The sequence below is a fragment of the Monomorium pharaonis genome, chromosome 2 (assembly GCF_013373865.1).
Source record: "Monomorium pharaonis isolate MP-MQ-018 chromosome 2, ASM1337386v2, whole genome shotgun sequence".
NCBI lineage: Eukaryota > Metazoa > Arthropoda > Insecta > Hymenoptera > Formicidae > Monomorium > Monomorium pharaonis.
In genome coordinates this window covers 26,663,057-26,688,217 of record NC_050468.1, presented here as the reverse complement: position 1 = coordinate 26,688,217, position 25,161 = coordinate 26,663,057, and the positions used below count along the sequence as shown (strand labels likewise).

At 29.9% G+C, this 25,161-nt stretch overlaps 2 protein-coding genes across 12 annotated transcripts in view; one reads left to right on the top strand and one right to left on the bottom strand.

Moving 5' to 3' along the window:
- Nucleotides 1-1,911: 1,911 nt before the first annotated feature.
- Nucleotides 1,912-16,287, bottom strand: LOC105839290 (cytochrome b5 reductase 4). 9 transcript variants are annotated; one of them, XM_036283520.1, is made up of 12 exons: nucleotides 15,965-16,287; nucleotides 12,388-12,729; nucleotides 9,534-9,704; nucleotides 5,699-5,799; nucleotides 5,435-5,600; nucleotides 4,910-5,002; nucleotides 4,746-4,792; nucleotides 4,437-4,659; nucleotides 3,831-4,125; nucleotides 3,529-3,615; nucleotides 3,050-3,208; nucleotides 1,912-2,879 (listed from the first exon to the last, which is right to left on the bottom strand). In XM_036283520.1, the coding sequence occupies exons 1-12, from the start codon at nucleotides 16,011-16,013 to the stop codon at nucleotides 2,825-2,827; spliced, it is 1,788 nt and encodes a 595-aa protein (XP_036139413.1). In that variant the 5' UTR covers nucleotides 16,014-16,287; the 3' UTR covers nucleotides 1,912-2,824. The 9 variants fall into 9 exon arrangements, with proteins under 9 accessions (XP_036139413.1, XP_036139414.1, XP_012540947.1 ...); XM_036283521.1 differs by lacking the exons at nucleotides 12,388-12,729; nucleotides 15,965-16,287 and adding exons at nucleotides 10,210-10,405; nucleotides 11,461-11,523; nucleotides 11,644-11,808 and having other exon boundaries at nucleotides 4,746-5,002; XM_012685493.2 differs by lacking the exons at nucleotides 12,388-12,729; nucleotides 15,965-16,287 and adding exons at nucleotides 10,210-10,405; nucleotides 11,461-11,523; nucleotides 11,669-11,808 and having other exon boundaries at nucleotides 4,746-5,002.
- The window catches only part of LOC105839291 (fatty-acid amide hydrolase 2-B), a 14,980-nt gene continuing 3,735 nt past the window's right edge, over nucleotides 13,917-25,161 (top strand). Inside the window, exons 1-5 of one of the 3 annotated variants that reach the window (XM_036283522.1) lie at nucleotides 13,917-15,021; nucleotides 22,977-23,184; nucleotides 23,829-24,032; nucleotides 24,171-24,376; nucleotides 24,759-24,901. In XM_036283522.1, the coding sequence (XP_036139415.1) occupies nucleotides 23,011-23,184; nucleotides 23,829-24,032; nucleotides 24,171-24,376; nucleotides 24,759-24,901 (727 nt within the window). In that variant the 5' untranslated portion in view covers nucleotides 13,917-15,021; nucleotides 22,977-23,010. Of the gene's footprint in view, nucleotides 15,022-16,945; nucleotides 17,464-17,490; nucleotides 17,986-22,976; nucleotides 23,185-23,828; nucleotides 24,033-24,170; nucleotides 24,377-24,758; nucleotides 24,902-25,161 lie in introns of those variants that run through there. The other 2 variants (XM_012685495.3, XM_012685496.3) reach the window with 2 other exon arrangements.

The window sequence follows — 25,161 nt, the reverse complement described above, 5'->3', positions numbered from 1 at the left end:
GATTAAATTTTCGAAGGAGCAACTCCCGCTGCTGCGATCTTGCGAAAAAGCTTTCCACACGATTTCGCGCGATCAGCTTGAGGAAACGCGAAGAGGTCGAAGAAGTCACGCGATCGACGCGGCAAACCATGGCGTAATTTATTTCGCGCCTCAACGAGATGGGAGCCAAAAGAAGGACATTTATCCTGCCACCTGCCTGCGCGATGTTGTTACGCTATATATCGCGGCGAGAAACTTACCGCGATCAATAGACACTTCTGTACATGGCGCCGGAAAATTAAGCCGGCCGCGAAGTTTTGCATTATGAAAAGTTCTCTTATCGGTCGGACGGTCGACAGGGCATCTTTTGTGAAAAGCTCCGCTCGCTGGGCGAAAGGGGAGCGGGCGTCGGGACGTTATTACTCCCTCGCCTTCTTCTCCTTCGGATAGCCCAGATAAATATACCGGTGTACATTATTGGGGGTGGCGAAGCATCTCAGAGAGATTGAAAGTGAGAATTTACATCCCTTCCTCATTTCCTCCCTCCCCCGCGCTATCTACGATGCACTCGAGAGATTCACCCGGCACTTTTTCAGCCTAAGAAATTTAGCAGAGGCAAGCGCGCGATATATTTTCACGATTTTCGTGACACACTTGGATGTGCTTTGAAAAAAAGAAAAAAGAAATTTAATCGCGCGTCAGAAAATTTTTCAACTGTAAAGATAAAAGAACAAACAATAACAGCAAAAGAAGACATGTATTTTCTAAATAGTTAACTAGAACAAAAAATATATATTTGTATAATAAAAAAAAATAATTATGGTTATTTTCTTTATAGTAATTGATTCAGCTCATAATTGTGTATATAATAATAATAGGATTTTTTTACCTTTCTTTGTTTTTTCAAAAGATTAACATTTTTTTTTCATGAATGAAAGTAAATGATTTAAAATATTTTTTATTTAGATTTAAATTATTTTAAATCTAAAATCTTAAACACTTTATAATTGCCAGTAATATCAAAGAAATACTTATAATTATAAATCAATTTTAAAGACACATCTTTCAGAAAGCTTTCTGAAAGATGTTATGCTGTATAGGATGGATATTTCTTTGTGATAATTATTATCAGAAAATATTTAAGAACAATTTTTTTATCAATTCTGTTTTCAATTCTGAGAAAGTCATTTTTTGTTTTGAAGTATTTCTTCAGTTTATTTGATATAACTTTAATATAATAAGATCACAAGATTTTGTGTATTTAACTGTTCTAATAATATTAAATTGTAGACACATAATAAAACTCGTTCTTCTTTCATAAAAAAGCATCATGAAACTTATAAAAATCTACGTGAAATTTACGTGAAAATAAAATATAGTTATAGATATAATTAAAAATATCATATGTGCAAGATACAAATGGAATTTCAGAAATGTAAAATTTTCGTTTAATTTATGAATATCAGTAGCACACACACATTGTTTAATTAATCTATAACCACAAAATTATTTAACCTTTAACTCTTCGTGGTTACACCTCCGAATAGTTCCGCGCTGGTCACATCGGAATACAACAGCCAATATTCTTACTTGCCGTATCGACAGTTTTCATTATTTTAACAAAAAAGAAATACTGAAAAAAAAAACTTAAAATATTGTTTTAAAGTACTGTTTAGTAGCAAATGTGAAAATTTGATTTTAATATGAGAAAAGTCTAATTTTTAAATAATGACTTAAATACAGAGCGCCAAATTTTGTGAGGATCTACCGAACCCCAGGTTACTATGAAAGGTTAACCTTGAGAGTTAATAGATCAGAATTACTATTTTTACAAAAAAATTATTCCTTTAAAAATAAACCTTTTCGTTAACTGATATATGGTTTAAAAATGTCATATTTCAATATAAAAGTAGGTATAATATACATTAATGGTTTCAGTCAATCTATGCATTTATTTTCATGCAATATTGGTATACATATTTATGTGTATAAATGCACAGCATTTTGTTGTCTTTCATCAAAAAACAATTCTCTGATCTTAATTTATTTACATAAAAATAAGATGTTAATAACATACGTTAAATTTACGAACAAATTCAAGATATTCATTAAAAATATCACATCCTATAAAGAAGCATACATTCTACATTTATAACTAAAGAATTATGTATACAAAATTACTCATTTTGATTACGCGTTTTTACTGCACTTTTATTACCTGCATAAATTGTGCATTATTTACTATGCATATTTAAAATTCTTAAACAGAAAAAATGTATATTATTCATTGTGAGTTCAATATCTAATAAATATATAGAATTGAAATTATATATAGCAGCTTTACTATTACATGATAGTCTGCATTCAAAGACAGTTTTTAAATGAACATTTGCTCTATAACAGATATTAAGTTTTGTAATAGAATGTTTTCAATTAAACATATAGAACAAATCTTTCATATGTTATGAGGCATACGTCGTTTTTCTATCTAAATAGCATAAGTTCGCTTCTATTTTCAGGCTGTCATATTATTCGATTGCAAAATTACATGTAAATATCTACTTTAAGGATAGTATTACAATTTATCGCAGCTAAGAATTTATCGTTATGGGCGGAGATGGGAGTAAAAGTACTTCAAAACCTTCATAATTCCAGAAAAATACGCCTTGATGATAGATACATCAATGACAGTTCATACAGCTGTCACGAAACATCTGTACTAATATATACTAAACTGCGATTTGACAGGTACAAGTTTTATATCTTATTAGGCTCTCTAGAAGACTCTCGGAAAGGAAAGGAAACATATATGTATATATGGCACGTATACTTTCAGCGCAGACAACTAGTCGTCGAAATCGTATATTTGATGAGATTTCCAACCAAGTGTCTGAATACACCTAAAACAAGATGACGTGTAAGTAAGACACTCAAAGTGCTTATTGAGTTAATTCCAGCTAATTGAACTAATTGAGTGACCATACAATTTTTATAAAAATTAAATTGCATTTACCACTTTGATTAAGTTATAAAAATAATATACGTTTAATAAATAAATAATGTCACGTACTTTTTCACAGATAGCATAAATCCTTTTGGTCCACACGTAAGTATGCATCCCTCTGATGAACACTCGCCAATCAATTCTTTCAATAATTCATCGGATACAATACCGCGTCTACCTTTCCATTTATCTCCTGCTTGTGAAAGGATATGTGTAACTTTGAACCTAACCAATAAATACGAGATATTAATAGCCTATACCCAAATCGATAAAATTTCTTTTTAATTTTGGACTAATGATATATGATATCTAACGTAACAATATATGTAATATTTTATATCGATTCATATATTGGATATAATTTTTAAAACATGACATAATGATTATGTATTATATATTATAAATCGTTGGCTAACATTTTATCTCTTTCTTGATGTATATATAAGTTTGTAGATATAATAAATACATTTACTTTAAATGTACACATAGTTTCTCTTTGTTAAAATTTAATCAAGCATTATATATTTTCACGCACGTGTACTCACTTCTTCTCTGCGGACACTCTGTCAAGCTGCGCCACATAAAACATATTGTCTTCATCCTTGTTGAAATTTAGAAGATTGATTAATTTTCTGAAAGATTTTAAATCAGTTAATGACAAAAATAATGTAATACATTAGTCAAACTAATTTATATGCTATACTTGTCACTTAACATTACGGTTCTTTGTTATTTTGTTATTTTACACTTTCAAGAATAAAATATTGGAAATAAAAAGAGAGAGAGAGAGAAAGAGTGTGTGTGTGTGTGTATGTGTTTTCAAACAAAATATGTTAATATTACTTACACACTGCGCCTCGCTAAAGCTCGCTGAATTATTCCTAACATCACGGTTAAACCCGTTCCACCTGCCAGCATGTGAATAATAGGATACCGATCAAAAGATTCACTTACAAAGGCACCTAAACCATTGCTCATTATAAGGGTTTGGCCAGGTTGTAATTTGGTGATGGACGGACTAAGTGCGCCATTTGGATATCGTTTTATCATCAAGCAAATGCAATCAGGCTTATAATTTGGCGCCATATCTTCAGGATGAAGGCACGGTGGGACAGGCGTATATGACCTTGATATTTCCATTCCTGCGACAAAACATACAAAAATATATTGTAATATCAGAATATTTTTAACGATATATAATTTGTATATATTATATAATAATAGATACAAATGTTATATATATTTTATTCCAAAAATAATAGAATTCGCAAAAATTAAAATTAATAATAAATTATAAGAAGTAGACGCAGTAATTTTATCTTCATTTATCGGTAAAATAGAAATGTTCCATTTATTAAACTTATTAATCAATTTTATTATTTTACCAATAGAAAGATAAATATTTCATCAATATAAAGACTTTTTGAAAACAGATATCTATGCCATTACTTACCCATTACATTCATTTTAACTTCTATGTGTCTACCAATGGGAATGAGTGCTAAAAAATCTTTCGCGCGTAAAACTAACAAATTAACTAGTTTGCCAAGGGATGTGTTACTAAGTACTTCGTACTCTCTATACGTGCGTTTGTTTGTGATTGATTCTCGCGACAATGTATGATTTCCCTGAGATTTCCAAATATCTTTGAGCCTCTTTGTAAACGTAAAGTCTACCTGTAATATATAAGATAGATTTTTTTAATTTATGAAATACATGCCAAAGAGTATGTAATTATTTGTAAATAGATTCAATAATTTACCTGCATTGTATCGAAATCTCTTTTATACATTGGCGGCCATTCCACATCTGCGATTAATTCAAGTTCATGGATAATAATATGTTTTTCAAAAGTTAGCCTAAAGATGATTTTCGAGTCACTCAACCTTTGCAATTGGTAATATATTCCCGGATAGTCGCGTATACCTTGATAAAAGAATGTAACAGAATTAGATGTTTGCCGCCAATCAATGTTCACATTAGGTAAATCCGATGAAGTTTCTTCAACCGTCTTTTGTGCTGAAACAATAAAAGTTTGACCTAATCATATTATCTTAACATGTTATTTAATGAACGACTGAATGTCGATATTTCTGTCATTAATTATAATTATCTGTATTTAATATTTTAATTATAAATCATTAACAAATATGATAGTAATAAATTCAATAATTAATATTAAATAGAGATCTTTCGATATTTAAATAAATAAAATAATAAAAAATACTTTGTAAATAATCATTAAATAATTGTACATCTGAAAATAATAGAGAGAGAATTTTGACATTCATTGATTTTCAGAAAACCATCTTGTGTGTTACTCGCGAACAATGCAAACTTAAGCATAAACTTCTATAATGAACCAATATTATCTATGCTGGACGCTTTTCTAAATATAGATGACCTAGAAAACAATACAAACGGTGAAACCATTCAACAATAGGTACATACCATTAGAACATTTGCTTCGACCCAGTGTCACGGGCAAACAATTACTCGCATCCGTTACTGACTTTTCCAATACAGAGGAAGTGCTCGACGTGGAGGAAGTTCCGCGACATAATCGGCCTACGACGCATTTTTGTAGAATACTCTGATAATTCACCCAAGCGTGCACCTGGAATTAACGATCTACGGGTACATAAAAATAATTACCACTTAGCGAGACGATATAATAACGTAAAAAACGTGAGATGGAGAAGTAGAGATTCTTACGTTTTCGAATAACTTCGTGGCGTCTTTTCCGACACCTCTCATTAATTCGTCGACTCCACCTGGGTGAAAATCCATATAACGCGTAACGTTGAATACCACCCCTGCAAATGAAATCAAATGCGAAAACTGGAAATCAAACTAAGCTGAATATCAAATTCATCGATTATACTTTATAAAATATCTGTATTGTATTCAATTCCACGTGGAGTTTCAATATTTTCAAACAAAACAACGTTCTCTTCTCTCGATGCTTTCAGCATAATAAAAGATTTACGATTCTATACATACACAGTATTTATAATTGTACAATGATATTTACAATTGTACGATTTTACATAAGTTTTTAGAAGTTTTAATAATTTTTAACAATTTTTTATATAATAAATAGATATTTCGTGAAAAGACGAGTTCATTATGTATATTGATATAATTAGAAATACATGAAATCTTGTGACGTTATTAGAATTATATCAAATAAGCTAAAGAATGATTTCAAAAGAAAGAAACGACTTTTTTAAAATTGATTTCAGAGAATTAACAATCAATGAATAATTTTATTCTCAAATATTTTCTGGTAATAATTTCTCTAAGTGTCAATCAATATATTTAATGTGTAAATGATAATCACTGTTTCTTGTTGTAGTATACTTATAACTGTGATAAATAGTAAGTATTCATTATCTTTTAGTAACTTTTTCGACTTAGACTTAGAATTAATATATTATCACTGAAAGATTAGTGTATTTATTTCACTGATAAGTTATAAGTATATAACTAAAGTCAATATATTTTCATAGATTTCTCTAATTGTAATTTACAGAGATAACAAAAAAATATCTGCATTACATAATTTTAAAATTGATTTAATTCGAAGAGTTTCTTTTAATATTGCGTTTATTAAAATTTGGAAAAAATTTAAAAATATTTTAAATAATTTCAAAAAAATATTTACCTCTATTTTTTCTAAAGAAAATTTCTAAAACGAAAATTGCAACATACAATTATTTATCTTAACTTTTTCAGTTAACTATCCAGAAGGACGTCCAAACATAAATAAAAAATTGATTACATTTATTATCGTTCAAGAGTAAATCTAGGATTTTAGAAAAATTTAACCATAAATTTAAAACATAATATCCTCATGTATAATATATCATCAGAGTTAACGATAAGATAATTTTTTAAATTAAATTAATTAAAGTTAAAATAATTTATATAATTACTATAATTACATTAAAAGTTACTTTAAGATTTAATTAATTTAAATTAAAAATTAAAAATTAATTTGAAAAAAAAAAAAAATTCTTTATATTAAATTTAAAATGCCTTAATTTTTTTACAGATTATTGAAGACAATTACACAAATATTTTTAATATTTTATTTGTAAATTAAGATTATATAAAATAACAAAGAAATATTATTTTTTTATGCGGAAATGTATTTTCAACTTATAATTTTTTTTCTTCTACATACATAAATTTTAAATTTGGGAAAAGTCACTAAATTATAGTTTATGTGTTTTAGCAGTAACTAGTTAAAGGTTAAATCATTAAAAATTAACCAAATTAAGTTAAAAGTCATTAAATTTTAACTTTATTTAACTTTTAATTAGTTACTACTCAACTTTTCAACTAATTATTATCAAACCCTTTGCCCTTGTATATCATCATTAAGAGTTCGTAATTAAAAGAGAAAGAAAAGTATATATATGTATGTATATATGTGTAATCAAATATAAATATATATATAATTATCTATAACATATATTCATACATGGTTTTTCTTTTTTTCTTTATAATCTCTATCCATGTATAAGATATCCGATAATAATCGCATTACCTTTTGTGGGTAGATAGAATGAATTATAACTGAATAAAAAACTTTTTTTGTGAATTATTAATAATTAATGAGAAATTAATTAATAAAAATCCATGATTCGATCTGCATAATTCGACGATATGCGAGATTATCTAGTATTTACAATTACTAGGCGAGCGATGGAATATTGGGAGAAACGCTCTGTAAACATCCAATAATTATGAATGAACAGCATATTATTGTTGACAAAATATTCCTCCCAATGATTTATCACGAACTTAGCAACCATAAAATACTGGATTATTTTTTGTCGCTAAATTGCGCAAATCCACGGATTTGTAGATCTTTATTACTTAATTTCTCATTAAGAAACTCGCAAAACGACAAAATACATTCATTTTCAGCTTATCCTACTTTATCTATACATAAGAGAATAATCCGATTATTACCAGGAATTCTGTAGAAAAAAATAAGAAAAATTTTAAAAATAATAAAAAGTATAAGTTACTTTAATCCTTCTATCATCTATAATTTTTTTAAAATTAGCGTGCATGCGCATGTGTATGTAAAATGCAAAAAATATTTATATATGCAATCTGTAGCCCTTATTAATAGTCCTTATCAATAATATCAAAAAACAATTGTGGACCTTGCATGAATTTATTTCATACAGCAACTATTTCTGTATTAGTATTGGAAATCTTAGCCACTGACGCGATAGATGTGTATTTATCTAATACGTAACTTTGAGTATAACTTTGCATAACTTTTAATGGATAATTAGCTGATAATTAACTCACATGATTTTTAATTTTAAAAACTACTATTAACATACAAAATTAATTAAAATTAATTAAATAGAACAATAAGAATACTTGAAAATTAAAAATAATAAAACAAAAAGAAGTCTGGTATAGAAATTTTTGTGCAGATTTAATTTAAAAAATTTAATTAAGTAAATACGTTTTATTACGAATAACTCATTACGAATTAGCCTCCACCCCCTAACCCCAATGTCTTTCAATATTATTCAATCATTTTCTTAATCTTATCTTTTTACGATCTGAGGATAGTTTAAAATTGAGTTAAAATATAATGCTATTCGTATGTAACGTATTTGCTTAAAGTTTCTTTCGACTTAAATATACACTATTAAATGTACATTAATTTTCGCGCCAAATTACTTAACGTTCTTTATCGTTTTGTTGTCTTTAAAAATTAATTGCTATTAAAACTAGTACTCTCTTCTAGAGATAAGTCAATAATGTGCTTTTTCTGCAAATCTTCTCTATTATAAAACAACAATGTATCATATTCATAGTTAATTTCTTAAAAATAATTATATATATAACTGACTAGGAATAAAGAGTGCCAGATTTATTAAAAAAAATCGATTATTTGTTGAACAAATAAAATTAATTAAATAAATAATATTATATGAATAATTTTAAAAGTATAAAAAATTCTCAGTTTTAATTTTAATAGTATAGAAATTTAGTTACTTAATTTACTTACACTTTTTATTTACTTAATAAATTTTATTTCAATTTTTCTTGGAAAATAAATTAAATTAATTATGATTATTTTAATCCTATTCTATTTTTGTTTTACTTAGAATGTAACAATAATTAATAACAAATAATTATTTTAATTGTGAAAGAAAAATGTGATATGTTTTGTTAAAATAATTCAATAAAGATATGTTTTCATAAAATAATGAATATATGTTTCATAAGAAGAGCAATACATTAAAAAGTTTTGAAATATTTTTGTATTTTTATCATCTTTATATTTGGGATAATTATTTGTTCAAAGTTCAATCAATGTCCATAGCAATATATCACAACAACAATTCATAATTACTTTAAGGTTTTTTTATATAGTTGAGTTTTATATAAATAATGTTATAACAAGTGAACGACATACTTCTAATGATACATTAAGTATTTCACAAGTTATTGCCAATGGCAAAGGGAGTTTTCTTTTAGCTGATATAAAATACAGAAACAAACAAACCTCGGATTGCGATCCAAGCATCCGTTTGCTTGTTATGATTAGCAAGCTCGGATAACGTTACGACTTGTGGTACACCACCGACTCCGGTTAAATCGACTCCCGAATTACCCAGACGGATCCAATCCATTAAACTATGCCCTGGTGCTAAGGCCGTCTTATTCCGGGGGTTTCCTGTGAAAAAGAAAATCAAAGTAAAAATTTATCACCGTTACTTTATTGTACTCTTTTTTTAAAAATTGTATTAAATACTTAGAGAGTACAAAAGTAAAATAATATTAAACTCGTATTCCAAAATTATTAGGTTATTATACAACCCATTAAATTTTCATATTATGTGATTCAATTTAATTTGTTATTTAATTTCTAATTAATTATCTGCAATCAATTATAATGCTTTTACTATTTCAATTATATCTCATAAATTCTTAGTTAAACGTTCATTCTTTTATTTAATGAATATTATCATCTTTTTATATATGTTTTTAAAACAAAATTATTCAAAAGCATTTTTAACGTGAAAATTTACTGCTTCCGACATCCTTGTTCGATCTACGCGTTATTGTACAAATTAGTGGTTGAGAGCATAAGGGCGCCATTTATCTACAATGTACACGTGCAAGTGCACGTAAACGCGATCGAGAAAATAGATTAATTGGCAATTACACTAATTACTAACCGTCCTGGATCTGCAGACCGAGGCTCTGCGGAGATCCATTGCCATCCGCGGCGGAAACCAAAGAAGCACCGCAGCATCGTGGCATTTTTTCATCGGGACAACAGAAATCGCGGAGACACGATCATTTTTGTAGTCGCTTCGTGCAAAATGCAACACTGATAAAAGTTCTCACAGTATGGTAATTTGCGGAGTTTGCCTTGATAAAATGAAAAAATTGAGTTTTCTTAACCCGTTTAACATGAAGAGAATAAACAAGGCAAGGACGTAAAGTAGGCGAAGTAAACAAGGAGATGCGTTTTTCAAAGAAAAACAACGAACGTAACGTATTATTAGTATCGAACCATTAGAAACGTAATAATGTCATAGGTAATATCAATAACGTGATATGTAGATATGAGAAAAAAACGTACATAAATACAGAAAACAATATGTACTAATATCTAAACAGAAGGCAAATTTATATATCGATGTTAATCGTCAACGTTAAAACTAATTGACATCAATTGAAGTACGTGCAGTTATAAATAACCAGCTCATTTATTAAACTAAAATATCGTGCAAAATTAGCTTTAAATAAGTTTCACAGATACGCAGATATTATTCAATTGCTATCGGCTGAAAATTTTTAATCCAATATCCGATATACTGATAATCTAACACCTGTTTGATATCTATTATCTTATATATGTTTTTCATTTTAATTTAATTAATTCATAGCCACACACATAGCGCTGTTTCCCATTTTATTAAAAAACATTTTACTTTACTATATACTCATCCCCTTTTTTCTCTCTTGATTTAATGTGTATTTAAAAATATTGTACAGTTATCTTTTTTAGTTACACTCTTTTAGTTATGTTTTGAAAAAGATTTTAATCTTTTATTAATCAGATTGCAATTAAAGTATAATATTAGCACTGCACATTACAAAGTATGATTTGTCTTTAAGATAAATTTCAAATAGAATTTATTACCAAACTTTTAATTTTGACTTTAGCACAAGCACAATATAACATTAAAAAGAAAACTTAAAACAATAGAACTAAAAAGATTATTTCAAACTGTCACAATGATCTAAAAAGAAAGAGTCCAAATCTTCGTAAAAAAAAAAAAATCTCCATCGATGAAAGAAATAATAACCTTTAAAGAATATCTTATGCAAAACAATTAATTTTATATTAAAATATACTGGTTTGACTTTGAGAATTTTATTAAAGAAACAAGAGTATAACGTGATCCTCCTTCATCTACTTAAGTTAAATAGTTTCGTCTAAGGATAGGCTGCTTGACTCAGGTCACCATCGATTCGTCGTACTAATAATAAAGACACGAGGAAAACTCTTAATTATTCAAGATCTGTGTATGCGATGAAGTAATAATATCCCGGAATGGTAATAACAGATATATCCGAAAAGAAATGACAAGGCCATTTACATTATTAAGAAGCAATGATCACTACGATAATTTTTCAAAACCAGGACGGAAACGCGATGCAGATTCGTGAGTCTCGTCGACGACGAGAAACGAGAGAGCGAGAGAGAGAGACTAGATCCGGTGATCTCGTGGTGAAGGACCGGAGGGTACTGCGCTGAAACACGCGGCCGAATATAACCCTGAGACAGGTAGATCAATATAGTAGCGATGGACGACGCTCAGCTCAACACGCAGGATCTCTCGCCAGTCGGAGCGCGCTTCTCCGCGTATCAAGATCAACAGCGGAGAAACCAGTAACACACAAGACTATTGATTATTTAATTGATTAAACAAAGTGTGTTATTTGATTAAAATAATAGAACTATCTCAGATGAGGTGATATAAATCGTGAATTTAAAGAATGAATAAAAAATCTTCGCGGAAAGAAATCAACGCGGAATCTTTGCGTTGTATACCAGCTTTCAAATTTATTCTGGTACGATGGATATTTTTGGAATTTGATATTTTTATATGTGAAAAATTATATATATATATATATATATATATATATATAGGAAATTATAAAGAAGAATCACAATTTAAAAAATTACATTCTTACATAATTTTTTCTTGCTTTTCACATGCTTTCTCTCTCGTACAATTTTCTTTGATTTATAAAATGTAAAATAGAAAGTACTAAATCTTTAATGCTATGCTTCTAACACTTTGATTGAAAGAACACTTAGAAGAATCATACGTTCTTACCGGTAGCGGATCCGGACGATGACATCGTTTTTGCTTTCACTTGCTCACTTTGATTCGGTTTAATGACGCCAGTAGGTAGCATTAAGGTATTCCTAGCTAATAGGCTCGTAGGAGAAGATGTTTTCACGTCCACTTTCTTCATTTTGTCTCGTATATCATCGGTGTTGTCATCATGACTATTATCTTTTCCATTCCTATCTTTTAGTTGGTTTCCCGAAGAATCGTTTTCCTTCGTTGATTTCATTGGTTTCTTTTCAAATGGAAAGCCCGAAAATGTAAAAGTGTTGTGCAATGTCACATGACGAGTCCCAATAAAGACGCCATGATTTATCTTGTTGAACTCTGTCACACACGATTACAACAAATAGTTATTTTGAATCAAATAATCATTATGATTATATTATAATTACAACCGTATAATTATTATATAGATTATTGTCATGTAGTTTAAAACTCTCAAATTTGTCTCGAGAATTTATATCTCAGAAATAAAATTAAACAAAAATAAACAAAAATTTTATAGTGATTAATTTTTTACGTTCAAATAAAAGATTTAAATTGCAAAATAATACAGGGTATTAAATATAAGAAATATGAAAGACAATTTTAATTAATTACACTTTTAAGGCCTGGTTGCACCAAAGTTATTTTAACTTTAAATGAGACTTAAATGTATGTCTGTTTTTATTTATTTAGAGAAAAGGATAAAGATAAGCGTATGTTTAAGTCTTGCTTAATATCAAAATAATGTTGGTGCAACCTAAGTCTATTATATAAGTATTATATAAGTTTATTATAAAATACTTTCTCACTTTTTTCTATATCATTTTTTAAATTTATTTTTATTTTTATTTTTTATTACGTACAAGCTGTTTTTGCATATATAAATATATATATATATATACATATATTAAATATGTATATATCATGTTTTCCAAAATCAAAGCTTCGTCAAAATTTACATTAAAAAAATTTAAGTATTAGCATATTACACACAAGAAATCATTCATCCATTTACATTGCATGATTTGCAAATTTAGAAAGCGAGACGCATTTAAACACGACTAGCATTTGCTCTCAATTACTTTCTCCATACACTTTCTCTTTTTTGATACCTCGATAAATATAGATACTATATGTAAACTCAACTATGTGCATGGATTGCACATCGCTGGATTTAAAAAATAGAAGAGTTCAAAGAATCCTAGACAGTATATTTATATATAAATTTATAAATATGTTTAAATCTTAAAAAATATAAACACAATAAACTATATCAATTAAAAAGCTATTAATCTTAGACCCAATATATCTCAACATTTTTTTGTATTATTAAAATTGTCCTATCTAAAATATCTTCATATAGAAATCTCTATTATTAATATCTTAATATTTTGGATATTAAAATACTTGTAAACGCCACGTGTTTTTTGTTTAAAGTAAAAAATAAATATTAAAATTTAAAATAAACAAAAAAAGAGATTAGCTAGTTACTCAACAATTGAATTAAATAAAAAAATGTAAATTTAAGAAAAACTGATATTTTTTTACTTAATCTGGCTATTTATTAGCAATAAATTGTATGCTACGTTTCGACCACAAATTCAGGTCCTCTTCAGGCAATTGGTCTGTGCTTAGCTTTCGAAGTTTTTTGTTGCATTTTGGCAGCAACAATCTAATCAACTGTGTACAAAGGAACGCAATGAAAGATACATTAATTTTTATGTGTGTGATAAGTTAACGGTGTACATAAAATTATAGTCAATAAAATTTGTCGCAAGGAATAAATTAAAACTTACATGCTTCGATGAGTTTCATAACATATAAAATTCTTAGTAAACCAAAGACAATCAAGATGACAGTTGCTACTTTAAAACTAAAACACGTCCGCTCGGCATGGCAACAAACAAAGCAATGATAGACAAGTATTATATCAACTTTGAACGAGTCGTTATTATAAAAAAATGTAAATTTTAAGTTTAAACTTTTAAATTTTAACATATAATTATGTGCATAAATATTTTGTCAAGAGATATACATTTCTGTTTTAATCTTGTCTTACTTGCGTATCCTTATTTTTTTATTATTCAAAATCTATGGAAAAATAAAAACCATTTCGGCAATAAGGTAAAATAAAACCAGAAAATATTTATCAAAATTAATAAAATAAGTATATTCTTAAATATTTTATTTTACCCTTAAAACAACATAACTGTTTGTACCGGAGGTAAATAAAAGAGCATGAAGGAAGAATTATTAAAAAATTAAATAAAAAATCAATTTTCCATGCGGTAAAGGCATATCAAACTATTACATTTAAAAATTAGAAGAATAAATACATTATGCTCGGAGTGTTTTGCTATATAAAATTGGCTAAGAATGATAGAAGATTTCGGTTTCGTTCGTGACCTATGAGAGATAAGCAGCGGCTGAAAAATTTTTTGCTGAAAAGTGACTAATAAAATTGCGCAGAGCGTTAAACGCTCTTTGTCGAGCGATTGAGAGGCAAGTGGTTGCGACGCCACATTCGGCATTTTACTATGTCAGTAGAGAACGAGCTCAAGTGCGCAATCTTTCCTATAACAGGCGCCTCCTGCCTGGACTACTTGGGCCTCGGCCATAAAATCAATCGAGGTATCTCGCATGTCTTATTTAATTAAACGCTTCTTTATGTCATACATATTTTTTTAAAGAAACAACTATGATTCAAAATAAAAACAAGGTATATTTAGATTCATTCTGACGATAGTATTGATTTTGTTTATCCGTCGTTATTTATGGATTTCTCAATAGGAGTTTAATAAGCCTTGCACTTTGTGCTCTGGTAGCCTGTATTTTTTTTCCACGAACAAGCAGTCATGCAAGTGTCGTTTATTATGTTAGAACAGGTTTTTTAACTAAATTCGATCATAAGTTCTTTTAATACGCGCGAATATTCATGTAACGAGGTAATTTGCACTTAAATTATATACGTGATAATAAAAGACAAGCATGTACAAAAATAGAAAATGTCGTTCTTAACATTTCAAAAATTGCAAAAATTTTCGATTAAAAAAAAAGAAAATATTTCTTAGTGTACTAATGAAATGATAAAATGTACTAGAAAAATTTATGTATTTGTCATTTATTAACGATAAGTAATACACAACATTTTGTTTTTATGCGTTACAAGGCAAAAAACAATAAAATAAAACAAATTTCAATTAATATGTTAGCTTCAAAATAACCACTTACTTAAGACTCTATAATCTTATCCTTTTATTAATATGACAAATAATGATAAATTTTAGTGATAAATTATTTAATTGCTAAAAATATAATTAGCTATATTCTTGTCTTTGTGGCTTTATTTTCAAATAAAATATGTAAAAATTACATATACATATAATTCTTATATATTACACTATATTTAAAATATATTTTAAATATGATATATATAATATAATAAAAATATAAATATAATGTAATTCAACTTAAATGAATTCAATTTTGCTGCAGTGTTTCTTTGCCGATTTGCATTTTCGAAATTAACACGAGTGTCATTTTTGCATCAGATAATCAGATAAAAAAAACTCACCAGAATTATATTTATATTTCAACCTTTGTTCGCGGCATACGTGAAACATGCGAACTACCTATCTCTAGGTTATTTGTCCAGCGGTTCCAATGACTATATCGAATTCATGTATGTATGTACACGTCAATCGTCAAAAGAAGCAGAGAACGATTATCACATGCAACATCCAGAAGCACGCGCCAAATGTCACGATTATTTGCCACTCGTACACACGCGCGCGCTCCGTCGAAAGGGTTAAATGGCCTCGAAAATTGCTCGCAGGATCGAACTATGATCACGGCCACGTTTCAGAGGTTAGGTTTCGGATGCTCCGTTTGCTCCGTCCGACTGCTCCGTCTAGCGGCCAACTTCATGCCCGTAGAGAGTTTCTCTCGCAGCAAGGCCGTATGATATTATACATATACATATACATTATTTGTATATCAAACCCAACTCTAACTTATAATTAATAACCTCGTTGACCGGTTTTTCCCTAGTTCCTTTTTCACAAATTTTTTGTCGTTGGATTTATTCGCTTGCTATAAACTCGAAAAAAATGTTTGTGAAACGTTCGAAATAACTGAATAATACATATCTATCATTAAAAAATATAATGACAAGGAAAATATATATATAATGTATGTTAATAACACTACAATTATTTATCTTTAGTGAGATATATAAAGTCCAAGGTTTTTTTTTTGAGATAAAAATAGTATCGCAATACAAAGATATTCTTTTATATCTAATCGAAACTTAAAAAAACAATATATATATATATATATAAGATAAATATCTATACATAAAAATATATATACCAATTTTCTAATTTATTGATATGCACAAAAAATGAGTTATATACAAGAAATGTCGTAATCATATATATCTTTATAACAATAAATTTTCTATAAATCTACTTTTGTTAGTCCAATGCCCAGGTTGCCAAAAAATATTTTATAATTATAACGTATATACTAAAAAATTTAATCACATTTTTCAAACCCAAAAAAGTTCTTTACAGTTGCTCAGAATCTGTCGTTAAAGTTCCTTAAAATCGCGAATCACGTACGCGAGAGATCGAGGGTGCGGCAGATTTCCAAGACCACTCCTGCTGCGATTCCCCAAGCCGTTCATCCTGCGCTCTCGACTCCGGTAGGGTAGACTCGTGACAGATCGGAGCGACTCGGGCGGGAGAGCCGAGGCCCGACCGTAGTGAAGTGAGTCGCGCGACGCACAGTGAACGGCAGCGGTGGTGGGTGGATTGTGTTCGTGACGGATAACGGTGTCGGCGCGTCGTTCTCGTGCGAAAAGCGGAGCCACGATCGTTGCGACGGTCAGTCGGCGTTCGGTCAGGTGAAAAATCGGCGACTCGAGACACGACACACGGCAGGAGAGGAAGAAATTGACGCGAGGAGAGCACAAAGGAAGAGAGAGAGAGAGAGATAGAGAGAGAGAAAAGGATACAAGCTGGATTCTGTGCATCGTCGATGACTCCCGGTTTAAATCGTTCGCCTATTCCGGTGAGTATACTCCCACTGCACGATCCGCCCCGTGGAATTTAGGAAAGGAGCTGGACGAGGTGTAAAGGGGGGGGGGGGGAGATATGCCGAACCGCGTCTCTTTCTCTTTCTTTTCGTCGAGCGGCTGGCTGACGCGGCACGCCGGCAATCTCCATTTGTGTGTGTATACGTGCGTTCCGCAGGCGAGCCGCACGCCGGGAGCGGCGCAGATAAAAATCGACCGGATTGCATCGCGAGCGCGCGAGATAATAGTCTCCCAAGATCGAAGCCGGAGAGAGCCTTTTTTACGTGTTTACTTTCCGTTTTTGTACCTTTACGGCACGGAGAGGAGCATATAATATCACGAAGTCGAGTGTGCGTCACGTGAGAGCGGCTCGGAATTATTATTATTATTATTATTATTATAAGTGACAACGACATCGTCATCGTCGTCGCGCGAGAGCGAGACAAAGAGACGAGATTTCCGGGATCCCTTGACGACGTCCTGACCGCGCGGGATATAATTGACGGACGGTTTCGCAGGTAAACCGACACTTCCGTCGGAGGTACGGCTCGTCGGGAGGAATCGCGATATCGTCCGGTGACGAGGACGCTAAATTAGGTGAATGTCACGAGCCGACGCGTGGCTCAAAGCCAGACAGATTCTTCCGGTTTCAAATTCCTGCTGTCGATTGGAGGAGATGATGCAGTTCAGAATATCAATTTTTTTAAATATTTCTATAAAATATATATGGTTCCTTCCGTGTGGTGTTTGAGAAACGCGGAATAATCGTCGGTTGTGTTTAAATAACTGAAAGAAGAGATCGAATCGTATAGCTTGATTGTTCTCCACGATCCAAGTATAATTGAATGATAAAAGAAAATAATTAAAGACTTTTGTTTTTTTTTTATTCTTATTCAGTTTCTCACCTGGCCGTTTGGCTTCGGCTTTAGCTTGAAATATGGAAATAAAAAGAAATAGAAGAGATGAATCATCGCTGAGAAAGAAGACTAATCTCAAATCTACAATCTCGTTTTGAATCTTTTGAAATATTGAAATATAATATTGTCAACTATTATAACATTGAAATAAAAAAATATTTTACTAAAATTAAATTCTTTAAGAAAAGATTTTATATTCTTGCTAATGTGATACAATGATTATTGAATTAGTACTAATTTTTTTTCTGCGTGTAAAAGATTGCGACGCAAGCAGCGTCAAAATTTTTTTAAGCGTTCTTCTATGAAATTGTGTTTTTCGTAAGCACTAAAATTTCTTTTTCTTAATTAACGGACACATTTTTTTAATCCACGGTAGAAATGTGCTGCGCATATGGAAATCGGTCGGAGAATGGAAGGAAAAGTTGTCATTAACGTTAACAGCCTTGGACAAAATTACACATCCGCGTGTCAACGATTGCATTCGACGTGCTGCTGCTGCTGCTTCACGCACCGTTTGACGCGCTTCGTGCTCCTTCTTGACATTGGTCGTAATATTTTTCCATTCGACAATCTTAATTAATTCCGTCATAATTGCCATTCTTCTTCCTGTGTTATAATACAATTGGTCGTATGGATGAATTATTAGTCGGACGATTCGGTAGCCTTGATGGTTTCGCATTGATTGCTTAAATAGAATTAATTTAGCCTCAATGAAATAATTCTGGATTTTAGTCTCGTGTCGTAAATAATGTTAGCTATGATGTTTCGTAGCGATACCATCGATAAATAATATAATGAAGGTGTGGCAGTACTTCTCTCCTTTTTTTTATTTTATATTTTTATTACACTTAACATGTATGTATTTACATCAAATGGTTATCTTTCTGCAACAGTTTAACGGTGCTAAGCGCTGAAAGAGCGCATGTAAAATAAGGATATAATTATCAATAGTACGTTGCAATCTCACATCTTTTGCACGCGCAGAAAAACAATTAGTATTATATGAATTTAACAATAATTGTTGTTTCATATTAAGTAAGAATATAAAATCTCCTGTAAAGAGTTTGTAAGTTAAATTTTACAAAATATTATATTTTTATTTCAACATTATAATAGTCGATAAGATTTTATTGTTATAGTAGCGCATTTAAAGAGAGCACAATACATATTTGATTGTTTTGATAATAACAGTATTAAAATATTCCAATTCTTAGTTTCAAATATTATTAATTTTTATCCAACATTTTTTTCGTAATTGAAAATTTATTATTAAATAATGAGAATATATAATTTTTTTTTCTTGATTACACACAGCGGAAAAACAGTAAATATTAGAAATTGTATAAAAAATGTTAAATAAGATGAAATAATAAAGAAGCTTGTTAAATTATTCGTTCAATGCCTTTTGCATAAGTTTTCAGATAAAGTAATAAATCTTTTCCAGACATTTATCTGACAAATGAATAGTACATTACGCGTATAACTCCCGTTATGTAAGCCGAGATTTTTAATTCATCTATTGATCAATCGCATACACGTCTGCAATTTTGCTGTATAAAAGTTGCAAAATGACGATATCTCTTCAACTTATCTCAATAGGCCTCTTGTTCAATAAATGTTACTTGTACTTTGAATCTTTGCTTTTTCTTTCTCCAACACCCGTATAAATATTTATCACGTTTTAAGTACAAGAGATTTTTGAAATCTCAAGCAACACAAATGATAAGCTATAAATATTCCCATTCATCCCCGATAAAAGTAAATAGGTTGTTAAAATTTCTAATTCGCATATACAATATTCCATTTCATTTTCTGTCCATTTCAACTATACAGGAATGTACTTTTGCATTGTGACATCGTGACAGGTATTAATAATTCATACTCTGTTAGAGTAGAGCGCATCGTTCAAACAAACTTGAGTACTACATAAATAATATTCTTTGTTATAAGTTTCATCAAATTGCCCTCTTTTTGTTTATGTGTAGCGAAACGAGTTGACACTTCAACTCTTCCAGCTGTGTCTCTTATTCTGTGGCCATAACAATAAATTCGTGTTGTTACATAATTAACGACTAATTAATAACATGACAGATAATAAATGCGTGTTTTGTTTATTTCATCAAGTGTACTGAAGAAATGTTGTTTGTGGGTTAATACAAATCGCGTTAAGATACACTCGTCAATAAACGTAATATTGATTTGTCATGTATCGAATGTGAGGTACTATTAAATTCCGCTCGTTTGTTCTATTTCAATTGTATTATCTTTACTCCTGTAGCGGCTTTATAACCTTATGTATCTTGAGTGATGGCACGAAATAGCCTTGTTTAAAACGAGAAGCGGTTCGTGTCGCGCGGTGAGTACTCTGATGACATTCAAATATGTATTAAACCAGACGTAACGTATTCACAACTCGTAAACTCGTTTTTATGTTGTACTCCTGTATACGATAAACGAAATCGAGTCTCTCAATTAATTCTTCTGAAAGATCTTTTTCTGATTCGTTTACAATATCAAACTTTAAATTTTATATATATTTATTGTATACTTATTTTTATATACATTTATTTTACATTGTAACATATTGTATATATAAAATATTTGTATTGCTTATACTATTGTATATGTGATATTTGATATAATATATAATTAATTACTTGATATAATAAATACATTAATTAATTGCCCATAAAAATGACGTTAAACATAAATGAACAGAAATTGATAGAGATCTTTTAGGAAAGGAACTAATTAAGAGTCTGTCAAACTTTTTACACTTGTAATACTGCAAATAGTATAATGAGCATGCGCCATTTGCATTAAATTTTGAACTTTCAACTTAAGCTGCTAATTAAATTGCTGTTGAAACTGGATGAATTTGCACTTTCAAGACTCGGCGCTTTGAAACTTTTACTCTTTGGCAAATAACATCGTAACTAAATCCTGTAATGCGGACAAAGTTTATCGACGTTTCACCGTTGTCACAAAAGCATACGATTGGGGTCGTTTTGTATTTTAATTCTGTTATTTGCAAAGCTGCTTAAATTCAAACCTATTGTCTCGCTAGCCTTGACACGTATTAGTTTTGCGATTACATCATTAATGGCTTGTCCGGAGTAAGCGGGTATCATTGTAAAATTTATGTTCTCAAATCGGTCTGCCTAGGAATACTGACGCAATTTTCCATGCCGCGATATTCCCGCATTTCGTCATTTACCTATTATTTATCGCCAACGCGCCGATTAAGTCACCAGTGGTCGAAGACGTGAGGTGCACAAGCCATGCGATTTTGAAGCGTTTGTACTTATTTTTAGCGATGTTATCTAGAAGCCAGTGTTCAATGAACTTGGAACTTTGTATTTTAGTACAAAATTTTGTTCTTTCGTAAATTCAAATACATTTATAAAGCATAAATTTCGATATTGTTCTTTCAATTTTTTTAACATAACAAATATACAATAAAAAAAATAAAGAGTATAATATTATTGCCTTATTATTTTTTAATAACAAAGGAATAATAATATTATATCATTTCTTGAGAATACTTTTTTTAAATTTTCTTTCCTGATTTTTTTCACATTTGTAACTAAATGTGAGAGATAGCAAAGAATCACTTTGTATTTGGTCCTTACTACAAATTGCTTTATTTCTGAATTGACGTTTTTTTTTTATTTTGTTACAACAGTTTAAAACACCGTGTTTGTTTATATTTCGTTGAAACAATATGAAAAACATGAAAGATTATTTATTTCAAAACAGGGCATTTAAAATGTTGAAAGAAGCCAATGAATCGCGATAAGCGATTATATGCGCATATGCTCATGTTTGATATTACGAGATAGTCTTAACGGCGACATTGTCCAAGGCAGAATGATGAATCATGATATTTACATTGGATCAGTATGCACCACGTTGTAACGATCTTTTTATAACTTTTATAATTGTCATATAATGTAATCTTGCTTGGATGGTATGGAAATAATCTCTTTCTGCTGTTTACTTGGTGTTTTGGAGTGACTCGCGTATTTATAACTTTCAAATTACGAAATTAAATCAATTATTCTTGTGCAATATTTTATGACTGCCGTTAAATATAATTTGAGACAAAACTAAAACTTGTCTATCTATCTTAATAAACTTATTAAGAACGATTTCAGTGAAGTATCTAAATATTTAACTTAATACTTAAGATTGATGAACAATGATACAAAACATTTTGACATTCTAATAACTAGCTTGAGCTATATAATTATTTTGATAGTTTAAAAATTATTTTCAAATCTGTTATATCTATACATATATACTAAATTTTTAGATACTTTAACAAAATTGTTTTATCCGTGTAAAATGTTATTTTTTCGATGTGAAACTCCAGAGAGATTTATTTTTAACGAATTTTACATAGAAATTTATGGACGAAAATAAATTTTTTAAATCGCATTTTAATTAAAACTCGACCTACCAACTAATCAGGTATACAATGTAGCAAAATATATCTCTCCGGCTATTATATTTTTTCTTTGAATCATGCATTTTTATTCTCGCATTAATGTAACTAAAATTATAAATTTGCATTTCTTTTTCTTTGACAGGTGAATATCAGTTGAAGAACAAATACAAGGCAGAATGCAAACTCGACAGATTCTAGGTGTATGCCATCGCATGGTGGAACTAGTTGTGAGAGGACTATCACTGTTAGTTGCCTATATCAGAGGGCCGGCAGCATCTCAACCGCCTATCAAAGATTTAACTCTCCTACACAGCACAACCACTTTAGCTTTAAAAATTCGAAACAGACAAGTAAGTCTTTGTACTTTAAAATTCTCTGCTTAATTCCTCATTTAAGGAATAAATCTTGACAATGCGCTTTTGATAAGCTTCTACCAGTTATCTACTCAACGGTCTTCTTATAATCAGTCGTTTTTCGATAAAAAGTTTTTTATATAAAAACATTTAAATATATATAAATATTTCTATATATAATTATATTAGTTTTTTTTGTAAAATTTCTCTTTTATATAAAATAAATAATCATACTGAAAAGACAGAAATTTTTTGCTGGAAAACAACTGATTACAAGAAGATTATTGAATAGATATATGTTTTTATATGAAAAATTTTTTTACCAGGTTTGAATTATCTGATAATACAAATTAAAATTTGATTTATACATTAATCATATGATTAATAACATTTTAAATGCTTATTTTAAATGAAAAAAATTACAACAACTTGCATAAAGGATGTACTTTCTTTATTATATTTTAAATTTAGTACATTTTTTTATTTTGTTAACCATCTTTATTTTTCTGAAGTATAAAAGAATATCTGTGTCGCTGTAAATACTTTAATAAAATGACCAGGGAAAACCTTATTAACTAGGCAATGTCGCTGCGCACTTCCGCCTATGCTAAATTAATAACGTAATTACATATTATTCACAGTTAACTTCGGAAGATGTGGTATCTTCGTACATAGAAAGAATAAAAGAGATCCAACCGATACTCAACTGTGTAGTTGCGGAACGCTTTGATGAAGCTCTTAAAGAAGCGAAAAAATGCGACGAACTGTTAAAATCTCAGGATGCCCCATCCGTGGAGTTTCTGGCCAAAGAGAAACCATTATTCGGCATACCTTTTACCACCAAGGTAACTTTTGATTCTTATTTTATTCATACTTTAATTCCATTAGAGATGATAGATCAAGCGATTAGGTTTTCTTGTTTGTTATCTATTAACATAATATGATTATAATTGAAGAATTCCATTTGTATTATTACATTACAGGATTGTATCGCGATCGAAAACATGCAGCAAACAGCCGGGCTTGTTGCACGTAAGAATACTGTCGTTGATAAAGACGCAGAAGTGATAAAATTATTAAGGTCAGCTGGAGCCATACCTCTGGCCTTGACAAATGTCTCAGAACTAGCTATGTGGTGGGAAAGCAGCAATTGTCTATTTGGTATTACTAAAAACCCTTACAATACAAGGTATGATTGATACATCATCATCAGTACAATATAATCAGTTACATCATAAAACATCAGTTACATTAAAAACATGATTGTTTATTGAAACATTATGACAAAAGATACGTTTGAGAAAATCATATTAATTTTTCTTTATAATGTACAAGTAAATTGTAAAGAATAATTGTGTGTATAATTTTTAATGATAAATATTTTATTTAATTTAATGCCCAATATATATTACATGTATGTTATAAATATGTATATTATATGTATTTTTTTAAAATATGCCACTGTTAGACGAGATGACTTTTAAGTATCACTTGAATCGAAGTGCATGGCAAAAATCATAACAAGATTTAATTCTACAGGAACTTCTTATTTCATCGTTATCCACTTTCAGACATATTGTAGGCGGTTCTTCGGGTGGTGAAGGTTGTTTACAAGCAGCAGCTGGAGCACCATTTGGAATTGGCTCAGATATTGGTGGCTCTATTCGTATGCCAGCATTCTTCAATGGAATTTTTGGCCATAAGCCATCTAAGGGTGAGAAAGATTCAATACTTGGATAATGCATGTTTCTTGTTATTAACTCAGCTAGCCAGGCCTGTTAAAATCACATATCGTGAAAGCTTTACAGCAAGGATTATTTCAATTTTGACAACAATTTTATTACAAGTAATTCTCTGTTGCTTTGTCTTCTAAAAGTTTTGAGCGAATTTACGGCAAAAGTTTTCATCACACGATGCTGCAAATAACAGAGAAAGACTTGTACATAAAGATTACGTAGAGAAATTACAAAATTT

What these genes read in the sequence shown, in the direction of transcription:
- LOC105839290 (XM_012685488.3), bottom strand. Translation starts at nt 16,013, where the DNA reads ATGTTTCACGTATGCCGCGAACAAAGGTTGAAATATAAATATAATTCT. An exon ending in GAAATATAAATATAATTCTG is followed by an intron (nt 12,730 to 15,964) that starts GTGAGTTTTTTT and finishes CGTGTGTGACAG; the next exon opens with AGTTCAACAAGATAAATCAT. An exon ending in TCGAAGCAAATGTTCTAATG is followed by an intron (nt 5,003 to 5,434) that starts GTATGTACCTAT and finishes TTATTGTTTCAG; the next exon opens with CACAAAAGACGGTTGAAGAA.